Consider the following 13,735-nt stretch of genomic DNA (forward strand, 5'->3'; position numbering starts at 1 on the left):
AATCGATGTGTCCATATTAGAGATATTGCTAAACAGCAATGAGTTAATGTGTCTGTATTAGAGAGATTGCTAAACAGCAGTGAGTTGATGTGTCCGTGTTAGATATATTGCTAAACAGCAGTGAGTTAATGTGTCTGTATTAGATATATTGCTAAACAGCAGTGAGTTAATGAGTCTACAATAGTGATACTCAAAAGTTTAGTGACCTATTGACAACCTGTTTCACTCTAAGATCTAAGAGTTGTATACAAATTTTGATAGTCCTCATGACAACGACACACCCTTCTCAGCACTGAGACATACTGTAGCATGGCTAAAATTATACCATGGCCTTTCTGTAGGGAGGAGGCATAATTTTCGTGTAATTGTGATTGGTACATTATGATCAAAATGCAACGAAAATGCATTTTCATTGCCTTTCATTTCCTGTGCCTGTCATTCAAGTATGCCTGTTCAGATATTGAAACTTTGTTGCATAGTTCCACCGCACAGCCAGTCTTCTTCATATAACAAAGTCATAATATGGCCTTTCTGTGTCCAGCTTAGTTTGACTGCATTTAGCTGGTCCAAAAGTGATGGACTGGACATGGCATGCCAAGTACTGACTGAATTTCAGGTTCCAGGCTTTGGTAATCCGTGTGGGCTACCATTTCATGAATTTTGGTAGCCCCAGAGAAAAGTTTGTAGTCTGTGTATGCGGGACTACCGATAATTTCGAGCCCTGACTGATGACGGAAGACGGACGACGACAAACATACCCCTATTAGATAAGCTCCGCATCACAAACAATGGAGCTAAAAATTGAACCTCAGTTCTGAAATCTGCCATCTGTTTATAGTGTTAACTTGTTGACAAAAGTGTAAAGTCTCACTGTCTAATTTATTGTTTTGTACAGTATGTAAGTTAGTCTGGTGTTTTTCTAGAGTGTATTGTTGACGTATAATTATGTAACGGATTGAACATTATTTTGGGTTTTTTTTACAACGCTATGGACAGCAATGTAAATGTTTCGTACAAGTTATGTTTTTTTACGTAATTTGACCTTTTGGTCACAATGTGTTTTGCAATAAACCTTTATTATTATTATTATTATTATTATTATTATTATTATTATTATAAATCTTATTTTACCGGTACTGTATATCTACTAACACAGCATAGGCTGAGACTGTAAAACACCTTGCATTTTGACTATGACTAACTTAACAAAAGTATGCTGAGAAAAGTAATGGATGATACGATACAGAAAATGTCATTTTTCATAAATTTGTTATTATGTCTACAGAAATGAAAACATAAAGCTTGACTTATTCTCACCATACATATTGTTAAAGATTAGCACATTCTAAATGAAAACATCTTGCCATTTAACTGAAAAAAAGCGAAATAAGTACTTACTTCCTTTGTACAAAAACAGACATACTTTGTTGGACACTCAGAAAGCTTATAGTCATAGCGACACTTGGGACTGTAGGGGAAAAAAGAAAAATTTGATTAAAATTTTTGCTTGTGCGTGAACAATTACAAAGACTGGAACCACGTATCACACTAGACTTAGCAATGGCAATAGCTTCTGTAGAGGATCGTAGAAGGCAGTCCATTGCTGCTTCTTCATATGCATGCGTGATCTTCATATGCATGACTGATTAATGCTTAAAGGCCTGCATTGGCACCAGATTATCTCTTAAGAAAATCTACTTACTAGATTACAATTTCAATGGAAAACAAAAGGCTTTCACAACTCCATAATCCTCTTACATACTAGAACCTAGGATTAGTGGCCAATCTCAAATTTTGTATATCATTGCAGAAATCTGGAATGTTGATATCACATATTTTTCTTGATGATATAACTCTTCTAATAGGACATGGTTTAATGATGGAAATTTTGAAAGATACCGCATAGTGATCAGAAATCAGAGAGTCCAATACTGTGATTTCATCAACAGTTTTCTCAGACACTAACATCTAACATGTGTCCTTGTTGATGGGTTGGTTCTTTTATATGTTGAATCGTATTTGCGGAATCCAATAAATCTTTGAAACGGCAAGTATCCCTGTCTCAGTCATTGTCAAGGTGAATATTAAAATCACCAGTGATCAGAAGTTTACCACGAGATATACATTGAGTAGCAAAAAAAATCGGTGAATTCATCCATGAAAGATTTAGTTGATTTATTTTTGCTCAGAGGTGGAGGACAATATAGAACAATAAGTCTGCAAACATCAGATAGAGATTTAAGAGTGGCTTCCCTGTATTCAAAAGACTTAAAATTGTGTTTTTGGATCCTTGGACACGTTGAGATTGGCTTTATGCAACACTGCAACACCATTGCCTCTAGTCTTGGAGTGTGTAACAGTTTATAGCCATTTGGAGTGATCTTGCCCATTGCAAAGTGGTCACTTTCATTTCCTGTTAATCATATTTCAGCCAGTAATACCAGATCATAATCATTATCAGTAACAAAGTCAGTGATCTTTAATTGTTCACGTCCTTTTATAAGTAGAGTCAGCAATTATTTACTCCTAAGGAATTTGTTTACAGTGCCGACAGTGTAAGTGAATGATCATTCATCTATATTATCTGCAATCTCAAAAAAATCACAGCCCTCAACCTCCTCACTGTCATTGAAGTCTAAATCACAGGATTCATGGTAAGAAACAGACCAAGGGTAAGCAAATCATTTTTTGGATCACTAGCCCCCTGGCTAGTAGCCAAAAACATTTACTAGCCCAGTTTCAGTTTCCATAAGCCCACCAGCGACTGGCTAAATTTTGTGAAGTTCATTTCACCGCCTGCTCTCTAACTGTAAAATGTAAGGGAAAAAATTGCGGTTGACATGAATTTTTTTCCTTAATTTAACGAAACTTGTGAACCAAAAATATAGCAAGATACCAATCAATTCATTTTAGCGTGGTGCATGACCATTCGTTCAGCATACATAATACATGTATGACTGTACTGTGATACTTTTGTGATTCCCACCCAGGGATTCCTACTCTACTATGACACTTTTGTGATTCTCAATGACTCTATGCATTAGAAGCATTCTGTTCCTTGATACCAGTATAATAATTGCAGAAATAAATGAAATTACAACAAAAAAAAACACACACACAAAATAGCATCGCACCAACATGATTCAAAGTGGTGTCAATTGCAATGTCCTATGGTTGTTGACTTTTGATCCTCAATATCCTAAAAGCATGGCTATGATGAGGAGACTATTTGTTGAAAGGGGTGAGCGAATATCAGGAAGGTTGACATACTCATTGCGTTTGATAAAAGTACCCTATAGATTACAGAAAGCAATAAAGAACGAAAAACTAATGAAGAATCCAAGTTCAAGTGACCAAACTGCAAGTAAAGCCAAACTTCTTTACAGTATTTTTAATCATCAGTTCCTCTTCCCTAATAGAAGAATCCTTTTGATGTCATATGCATCATAGCTTCCAACTTGCCAATCCAGCTGACTCATCATCACAACGAACGTTTATTTTCTCTTTAGACATGAGTGACTTCATCTCTCACAGCATGGTCAAAATGAATTATCCTTTCATTCAAAGAATTTCACTTGTAACTACAACTAATTTCACTGCCATATTGTTTTGATTTTGATCTTTGAAAGGTCTGTGTTTTGCATGCTGCAAAGGCTTACTCAAACTGCATAATATGTGTATTGGACCCACATCAGTTGAATTTTTAGGTAGACGTATTAATGCATAACTTTTGTCCTTTTTTTTAAGATTAGATTCAAGATGTACATGTAATTTCTCAGAATTCAATTTTTTTCATTCAAGAATTGCATACAGTTAGGCTCGGAAACTCTCTCTGTATTCACTTTGCCTTAGCTTTGCCCTCAGGTAATGCAGTTCTCTTTATCGTTTGATGTCAATTGACTTTACCACTCTCCTAATTTATGGTAGCCTGTCCGCCAGCTAGTAAGCACCAAATATTATTTGTCCGGTGGTAAAAACTGCTAGTGGATTTGCTCACCCCTCTTAGATCAGTCATCCTCTGTATTAGAAGCGATTACTGGTCATGACGGAGAAATTTTCATCATTTATTAAAAATTTCAGTTGGTCACAAGGACCGACATGCTGCTAAAACTTTCGGCCCAACCAGAAATCTGTCAGTCTCGGACCGTCAAACCGACTTTAATTTCGCACACTGGCATCGATGTTGTGACAAATGAAGTCACTATTTCATTAATTAGCATCAATCAATCATCTCTTTTCAAAGACAAGCAACCTAACGGCCGATATAGCTCCGCTGTGTTTATGTAGAGAATAACTATTTTTGACACATGTTGATGAAGAAGGTGGAAATCTTTGATAGCTCATTTCAATTGCCAGAAAAAAGTGGCTAAAATAGCTGCAAAAATACACAATTGAAGATTTCATCATAATTTGAATATATCACATTGGATGATCCCTGAGAACATGTTAACCAAAGCTATCTGACGAGTAGTTTTTTGAGAATGAAATTTTCTGACCAAAAATGACAAAAATTGCCCCAAAAATAAAAATTGCAGATTTCACCATAATTTCAATATACAATATATCAAAATAATCCCTTGGAACCTGTATACCAAATATCAAAGCTATCGACTTGCAGTTTTTGAGAAACACATTTTTTGACCAAAAATGGAAACAATTGCCCCAAAAATACAAAATTGTAGATTTCATCATAATTTCAATAAATATCATAAGATCATCTGTAGGAACCTGTACACTAAATTTCAAAGCTATTAGATCAATACTTTTTGAGAAAACATTTTTTGACCAAAAATGGCAAAAATTGCCCCAAAAATTCAAAATTGCAGATTTCATCATAAATTCAATAAATATCATTTAATGGTTCTACTCCGGAATAAAAAGGACGCGATGCGTACGCCGTTCTACATACTCAGTACGCCCAAATAATCACGTGATGCGGTACAAACAAACCCACATGTGTACTGAACGCGTATGGAAATACACGTACGTCTGTGCGCGTTTGCGCACATGGCTTTGTTTGTACCGTGGTCGATTCGAATTCCGGGTTTGGCCTATTCATCTATAGGAACCTGTATACAGAATTTCAAAGCTATCAGATGAGTAGTTTTGGAAATGCACATTTTTTGACCAAAAATGGCAAAAATTGCCTTAAAAATGCAAATTTGCATTTATTTCTGCACAATTTGAATGAACCTGAAATCGATCATCCCTAGGGACCTATGTACCAAATATCTAAGCTATCTGACTGGTAGTTTTGAAGAAGATTTTTTGACCAAAAACGACAAAAATTGCCTTGAAGATACAAACATGCGAATTTCACAACAATTTGAACAAACTTAAGTGAGGTTACCCCAAGTGAACTGCATATCAAATTTCAAAGCAATCAGACTTGCGGTTTCAGAGGAGAAGACATTTTTACCAAAAACAGTAAAAAATGCCCAAAAAATACAAATATGCGAATTTCACCACGATTTCAACAAACTTAAGTGAGGTTACCCCAAGTGAACTGCATATCAAATTTCAAAGCAATCAGACTTGCGGTTTCAGAGGAGAAGACATTTTTACCAAAAACAGTAAAAAATGTCCAAAAAATACAAATATGCTAATTTCACCACGATTTCAACAAACTTAAGTGAGGTTACCCAAGTGAACTGCATATAAAATTTCAAAGCAATCAGACTTGCGGTTTCAGAGGAGAAGACATTTTTACCAAAAACAGTAAAAAATGCCCAAAAAATACAAATATGCGAATTTCACCACGATTTCAACAAACTTAAGTGAGGTTACCCCAAGTGAACTGCATATGAAATTTCAAAGCAATCGGACTTGCAGTTTCAGAGGAGAAGGCAATTGTTGACGGAAGATGGACGCCGGAAGCTGACGGAAAATCAACCTATTTGATAAGCTCCACGTTGTTGACAGCGGAGCTAAAAGAGTCGAAAACGAGAGTACTTGCTGAGGGAAAGTACAGCAATCTTAGACAATTCATACCAATTTTGCCGTACATCACCATTGAGAGTACAGAAAACACATTGATATATCAATGTTCAATCAAAGCTATGGTTTTGGTCATGATCAAACCAGAAAGCAATATTGAATCTGATGGTTTGACTACATAGTTTTCAGTAAATGTCAAAAAGCAAGAAAACAGCAAATTGTCTTTCTTCAAACCACTGTTTTTGGTAAATATCACCATTAAAACTTTTAAATGTGATATTATCAAATTTAGAGTCTACACTGTAAGACAACTGATCACCGGCAGCAAACAAGTCTGAATGAACATACCTATTTCCTCTACCTTGGTTTGATTTTAATCCCTAGCTGTAGGCGTATTGTTTTCTTTTTCTACGACAAATAAATTTCAAAATTAAACAAAGGTACCAAACTGATATGTACTTCCATGGTGCCGATATGGTTGAATGTAAGTATCCTTTGACCATATCCTTCAACATACACTGAACTTTGAACTTTGATATGGTCGAAAAAGTAGAATGGATTTCTAGTCGCATTCAAAGGCATGATTGATGAGGTTGAATGTATGAAGTGACGTGGCGGAATGTGTTGAAAGGTGTAGATGATGGAGTGATGAATGAATGGAAAAACAGAAAAGACCAAAAGCATCTTACCAATGCCATATTGGATCAACAGCTGGAAAATGTTCCTCTGAAAGAAGAAAAGGTCTGATAGCACCATGCTTGGCCCAGTTTTGTATACAGTTGAGATGAAATATACAGAAACATCCAGTACAACTCCATACCTACAACAGATGAGATGAAGAATAGCACCAGTTACAGCAATTTCACCATTATTAAAATAAACAAGTCATCGTTGATGACACAGTCCCCGCTTGCTAATGGGTACTTTGATTACAGGTCCTGTGATAAAAATACTTTGATACAGATGGCGCTCAATGGCCAAGAATGAGTTCCATGGTGATGAAAAACATAAAACAAATGTAGGCCACTATCCTAAAGGTCATTAAATGAGTCAACTGGGAATTAGTTGACAGGATGTTGCAAAACATTTTTTCATACTATCCTAACACTAATAGATTATCACCGGTACCATATTTCATAAAGTTTAATGCAGTATTTACAACACTATGAGATCAACATCTGTATCAAGTTTCATCAAATTTGACGCAGTATTTGTGGATATATCACTCTAGTTAGAAAAGTTCATTACATACGCAATTACAAATCAATTAAAATGACACTGATAAATGTCTTTTTCACTGTTAAAGCAATGTGAGCTTAACATCTGTACAAAGTTTCATGAAATTTGATGCAGTATTTCTTGACATATCAGCCTAATTATGAAACTTCAGTAATTGACATGATACTGCTACATGACGTGAAACAAATTGACGAGCATGTATGAAATATGTCAATGTCCTTGTACCAACTTTGAATGATACTGGTGGAAATATGTCTGAGTTATGGCTCAGTACATGGGAAAATTGTAACAAAATCGCCACCACGCAGCGATATTTGATCTTACTGTTTAAAAAAATCAACATGTATATGTATGACATAAGTCAATGTCCAGGTACAAACTTTGAATAAAATCAGTTGAGAATTGCCAGAGTATTGGCTCTCGACATGAAAAAACCATAACAAAATTGCCACCATGTGGCCATATCCGACCATATCGAGAAACAAATCAAAGTACATATTTATATCGAAGTACATATGTATACTATAAGTCAATGTCCTTGTACCAACTTTGAATAAATTTGCTTGATACATGTCTGAGTTATGGTTCAGGAGATGGAAAATTGTAAAAAAAAAAGGCCACAAGGCGGCCATATTGGATCGTATCACAAAACAAATCAATGTGCATATGTATGACATAGGTCAATGTCCTTGTACCACCTTTGAATAAAATCAGTTGAGATATGCCTGAATTATGGCTCTGTACACGAAAAAATCGTAACAAAATGGCTGCACAGCAGCCATATTGGATCATATCACAAAACAAATTGATGCGCATATCTAAGATATTGGTCAATGTCCTTGTACAAACTTTGAATAAAATCGGTTGAAACATGTCTGAGTTATGGCACTGTACATGAAAAAAATCGTAATAAAATGGCCGCCTGGTGGCCATATTGGATCGTATCACAAAACAAATCAATATGCATATATATGACATAGGTCAATGTCCTTGTACCAACTTTGAATAAAATCGGTTGAAACATGCCTGAGTTATGGCTCTGTACATGAAAAAAATGTAATAAAATGGCCGCCTGGTGGCCATATTGGATCATATCACAAAACAAATTGACGTGCATATCTGTGACATTATTCAATGTCCTTGTACCAACTTTGAATAAAATCGGTTGAAACATGTCTGAGTTATGGCTACGTACATGAAAAAATTGTAATAAAATGGCCGTCTGGCGGCCATATTGGATCGTATCGCAAAATAAATCGATGTGCATCTGTAGGTCATAGTGCTATGCCTTTGTGCCAAGTTTGAACAAAATTGGTTCAGCAGTGTCTGAGAAACTGTTGATGACGGACGGACGGACGGACGGACGGACGGACACACGGACGGGACCCAATCTATAAGTCCCCGCCGGACTTCGTCCGCGGGGACTAACAAAACCAGGTTTGTTTTAGTACAACAACTTTCAGTACAGTGGAGGAGAAATCATGCAAATTAAGACAAAGCATTTGCTCCCTTGGAACTGTCAGATTTCTACTGGCAAGATCTAGTGCTATACAGAGTACACTGTCAGTACATGGCAACAGGATTTGGTGCTGTACAGAGTGAACTGTTGGTTCATGGCAACTGGATTTTTTGCAACTGAAAACCTAAATCTTTGTGAATTTCATAATTGCGCTGTACAGTTGTCATATTTTTACCAACAAAATTTTATAATTTACATAACAACTTACTGGATCACTGTGTTTGATTACTGCAATACATATCAGACACACACTTGTACTGGCAGTATAGCAATCAGTTAAATACTGTTTTGCTTTGCTGACGTATATGGAATCATCTGCACCTGTTGATACATAAATGCAGATTGTTGAGTTAGAAACGGACTGGATAAGTCCATGGATAAACCATTCCACTGTTAGTGCATGCTTGTCAGAATAAACATCTGAAGCCAGATAGTCAAATCACTGTTTTCCATTTGTGATCTCTGTTTTCCATTTCAGTAGTCATTGTAGACTACAATTCTAACTGGATGATACACCATACTCAGCTTGTCAACTCAACTTACATATGTGTAGACTACATTGTCATTTTTGACAAATGAATTCTAATCAGGACAAGAATTCAAACCCAAAAAGTATCAGCACAATTTACACATGTAGAAGCTGCATTAGCAAGCTGCTTAGCAAGTGTTTCAATATGCTTTGGGAAGCAGAACAAGAAACTGTGGTTGACAATAAAAACAAAAGTAGTCAAACTTTACAGCTACTGGCACTTTAATTGCAGCTCTATATTGTGTAGAAAGCTGTCAACATTTAATCTTTTTCCTGCCAGACAATATCACTTCCCTTATCTACCACATCAGTGAAACACAGTGTTGAGCTAAAACCATATGTATTTTCACCAACTTGACTTGGTATGTTACAGCAGCTTTAGCTGCTAATTTTATGCATTATTTTCATGATTTTATTTTCAAACCAAAGTTGGTTCGTGCAAATGTGCTAACTGAAGGACGTGTATTGAAGTATCACTGCTCGCTGATTCGGGCAATGCCTACATGTTTTAAAAGGCTGAATAATAAACGGGTGCTGCAACCATAAAATGGGGCCCCCACGGGAAAATACAAAAACAGAGTATTTCCTGCGCATACACATGGGAATCATACCAGAAACAAGCATGATACCATTTACTTGAATGCACAACACACGATGGCCAAATTTTGTTGTTAAAATCTTTATTTTCTTTGTCATATGATTAGTTTTTGAAAATGGCGGGAAATCTTAAATGACGTTAAAATCTTTGAATTTACATGCCACTTTTGACAGTCATGGCAGCGTTATACACTTTTTAGTCTCTAATGGTCTTATTCAAAGAAAACTCTTGGAAAACTAAGGATATTTTGAGATCGGTTTGTTAAACATTTGCAGCTATTGGGGCTTTAAATTATGTTTACAGTATCTCTGTCTTCAGGGACCTTAGACTCTTCAAGTCTTTGTTAAAATGCACCATGTTAGACATGTTTTGCTTCATTAGTTTCAACCAACTTGACCTGACCATGACATATGAACTCTGCAGGATAGGTGTTAATGATTAGCACAGAATGTTAGATTTCTCCAAGACGGAAGTGTTTACAACTTGATTGGCTACTGAAATAATGACATTTCAACAGGTCCTGTGATGGTAGTTGGGGACAAACTGCTGACAAGAACAGCAAGGGCAAAGTAAAAGTGGACACGTTAACATCTCTACATTTGATTTTCATCAGATTGTTTGCCTTCTTAGCCAATTTCATATGCCGCAAACCAAGAGTTTTGTGTCATACTCAAAGCACAATTTTAGTGTAACTCAAGGAAATTTCCTGAATTTCTCAAATTGAATAAAAGAGTTTGGAAATCTATAAAGTTACACGACACTACTCTTTAAGTAATAATACAGTTGTATGTTAATATTCAAATCATTGCTAGTAAGTTGAAAAATAAGAATTAAATCCGTCAGACAATGAAGAATTGCGTATGTAAACAACACTTACAATTTAGCAGTTTACTTACCCATCTGTTGCGTATATGTTTGTAAAGTTTTGTCCAAAATTTGGTCACTGATTTCTTCCTCTTCATCTGATTCTTCTTCAGGAGATAAAAATTTCTCAGCTGCTTCTTGCATGCTTTCCTTAACCTCTCTAAATCTTTGTTGGCTTGACTTTTTGCCTATAATGAAAAAATATCAACAGTTTACTAAATTTTTCGACTACGTGATTTAGCACTGGTACTTTCAACCCTTTTCCTGCCAAGTCCATATTTCACCATCAGGTCAAGATGGTTAAAAGTAATGAAACGCAACATATTCCATATGCATAATGCTGTACATTTGAAAGCTGTTGAAAACATATATACTGTAAACTTGATTTTTTTGGACTAAAGATGCTATACAGACCAAACCAAGTAGGTTAAAATATGTCACATTTTGGCTCAATACCGCTTTTAACTGACTTGGCAAATGGGGAAGTGATACTGTCTGGCAGGAAAAGGGTTAATAACGACTTATACCTGCTTCATATTGCTTTCACTTGTACTCTTTTTCATAAACATTGGAATCAATCAAAAATTAAATTTCTAAAAGTCAACATGGATTTATAATCATTGCCCATCTTTTTATGTAAAATTTCTAATTTTAACTGCTACAGTGTTTCAAAACAGTGACTTCAATGGGAAGTGTTGAGAATTACATGAATTCCATTCCTTTGAGGGCCACTCCTACAATTCTGTACTAAAGAACACATCTCAGACGTCAAAGTAAAAGTGTAATTCTCATCATTCTTGTTGTGATGTTTATTAGAAACAAACTTTGAACATTGTGAAAAGCGTCATACCTTTGTGTTGTGTAAGTGTTGGCTCATCATTTTCTCTGCTGTTTTTTCCTTGCTGCCCACCAATTCTAATTTCATTTCTTCCACGTCCAGGTAGGTTTCTTCCACGTCCTCTTCCATGTCTCCAGGCAGCGCTACCTCGACCTTCACTCATCCTGATAAACAACCAAAACATTAATCAAAATGATTGTTTTCAATTCTCACAGCTGCCAGCTGATGAAACTGATATAGATAATATTTTATAGTCTGTTTCTGTGAATGTGAAAAACAGTAATCATATACCAACCTATCAAAGTGATATTAAAGTCATGTACAGCTGTACCAGGGCCAGAATTTGAAATTTCACCTCAACATTGTTGACTGGGATGCAACTGAAAAAGGTGTAAAGACACATATGTGCAAAACTTTACGGTAAAAAGACACAAAATTATGATATTAAAAAATAAAATGCCTTGACCTTACACAAATAAGGTATTTGTTTACTTCTGTTTCTGTCCTCATCTAAACACTTGAGCATGTATCAACATCACTGAATAATATTACACAGAAATACACATGATAAGGTTACTTAAAGTCCAAATTGTACAAACACATGTAACAATTAGACTGATCACCCCATAATGTATTGACAACTCATACTTTTTCAGTTCATTGATATATTTTGAAACCACTGTCGGTTCTACCAATATTAACTCACTCTTATTAATTACACACTGCAGAAAGTGTGGTATGGCGAGAACCAAACCAAACATAATATATAAAATATTGTCATAAATGTCTTGACCTGTCACTGCAAACCTAGTATGTAGAAAAATGGGAAAAAGAAATATACTGTGACAACAACAACAAAGACTGTAGAAACAAAGTAAGCTTCTAGGATATACAGAATATTCAAGAAAAATTTGCAGCAAGAGATTATTTGTACCTTGAATATATAACAAAACCAGAACTATGGAAATCTTTCACCAAGTTTCGATTAAGCTATTATAAACTGAAAGTAGAAACAGGCAGACATACAAAAACGTAACTGATAGATAGAATTTGTGCACACAGTAAAAAGACCAAGAAATAAAATAATATCTTTCTTCACTGTAATGATATAATATACATAGCATGGAAATAAAGAGAAATAAACTTATTAACATCATTCAACTGTACAACCCAAAATTAATTGATATGAACTCACATAATTAATTTCTTTGATAAACCCTGAAATCATATATTTACCACTGTATAGGCAAATTTAAACAAAAACATTGATATTCCCCCACAGTTCTATTTATGATTTTCCCAGGGCTTACTCTTCTTCTTACTCTGACCTAGTGTTATTGGATTATGGATTGGTATGATTGCGATTATTCTTCTTCATATTCAGCTTTTGTTGATACAGCTCTTTCTCTATTGTTTCGTTTTTATTGTTTTTTTGTTTTTTTGTCCCATTTGGACAACTTTTTATCGTGTAATAACCATTGCCCATCTCACAATGGATATGACAACTGTTATTATGACAATAAAGTTATGAATCAACAGATTCAAAGTAAAGTTCAAAGTAAAGTTATAGCACAGTCACCTGTGTTCTATTCCGCTCTGCATCTATGCGCCCAATAGATGTGTGTACATATGCCTCGCCCTGAGAAGAACATATGTACAGGCATATGTACACACGTCTCATGGGGCGCATAGACGCAGAGCGGAATAGAACACAGGTGACTGTGGTTATATAGCCCTTGGTGTCCCTACCACTTTATACCAGTACAAGTTCCTGGCTGAATGATACGGTTAATATTATGGTAACCGTCCAACAACCCTGACAGAACGTCCACACAGCCACTTGAAACGTGTGAAGTGCATTTTGAATGCATGGACGGGGGGGGGGGGAGAGGGGGGGGGGGGCCTCAGTACCAGTCCTGCGTGCAGGTACGTCTGTGTGTTATGGCGTCAAACACAGTGAGAGAGGCCGGACCTCTACACAAGGCAAAGTGTGTTGCCATTTTTTTGTCGAAATGTACAATTAAATGAGAGAGATGATAATATTGAGAAGAGCTGTTTCTCACGCACACATACCTCAGAGACTATCTTTTGGCGAAAACTTCACTATTCCTTTTTATTTTATACATTTTTCCTAGTGCCTGGAACCAGCTGTTTTGCACACCATGCTCTTGCCTTTCTAGAGGGCGCCATCTATGACCTTTGACTTTTCAT

At 35.8% G+C, this 13,735-nt stretch overlaps 1 protein-coding gene across 2 annotated transcripts in view; it reads right to left on the reverse strand.

The window, feature by feature from the left end:
* Positions 1–13,718, reverse strand: part of LOC139131966 (NF-X1-type zinc finger protein NFXL1-like) — a 100,063-nt gene extending 86,345 nt beyond the window's left edge. Inside the window, exons 1-6 of one of the 2 annotated variants that reach the window (XM_070698300.1) lie at positions 13,598–13,718; positions 11,537–11,688; positions 10,719–10,874; positions 8,904–9,016; positions 6,627–6,757; positions 1,399–1,468 (exon numbers count right to left, since the gene is read on the reverse strand). In XM_070698300.1, coding sequence (XP_070554401.1) covers positions 1,399–1,468; positions 6,627–6,757; positions 8,904–9,016; positions 10,719–10,874; positions 11,537–11,687 — 621 coding nt within the window. In that variant the 5' untranslated portion in view covers position 11,688; positions 13,598–13,718. Of the gene's footprint in view, positions 1–1,398; positions 1,469–6,626; positions 6,758–8,903; positions 9,017–10,718; positions 10,875–11,536; positions 11,689–11,819; positions 11,900–13,597 lie in introns of those variants that run through there. The other variant, XM_070698301.1, reaches the window with a different exon arrangement.
* Positions 13,719–13,735: the final 17 nt, after the last annotated feature.

The sequence above is a fragment of the Ptychodera flava genome, chromosome 4, assembly GCF_041260155.1.
Source record: "Ptychodera flava strain L36383 chromosome 4, AS_Pfla_20210202, whole genome shotgun sequence".
Classification (NCBI taxonomy): Eukaryota; Metazoa; Hemichordata; class Enteropneusta; family Ptychoderidae; genus Ptychodera; species Ptychodera flava.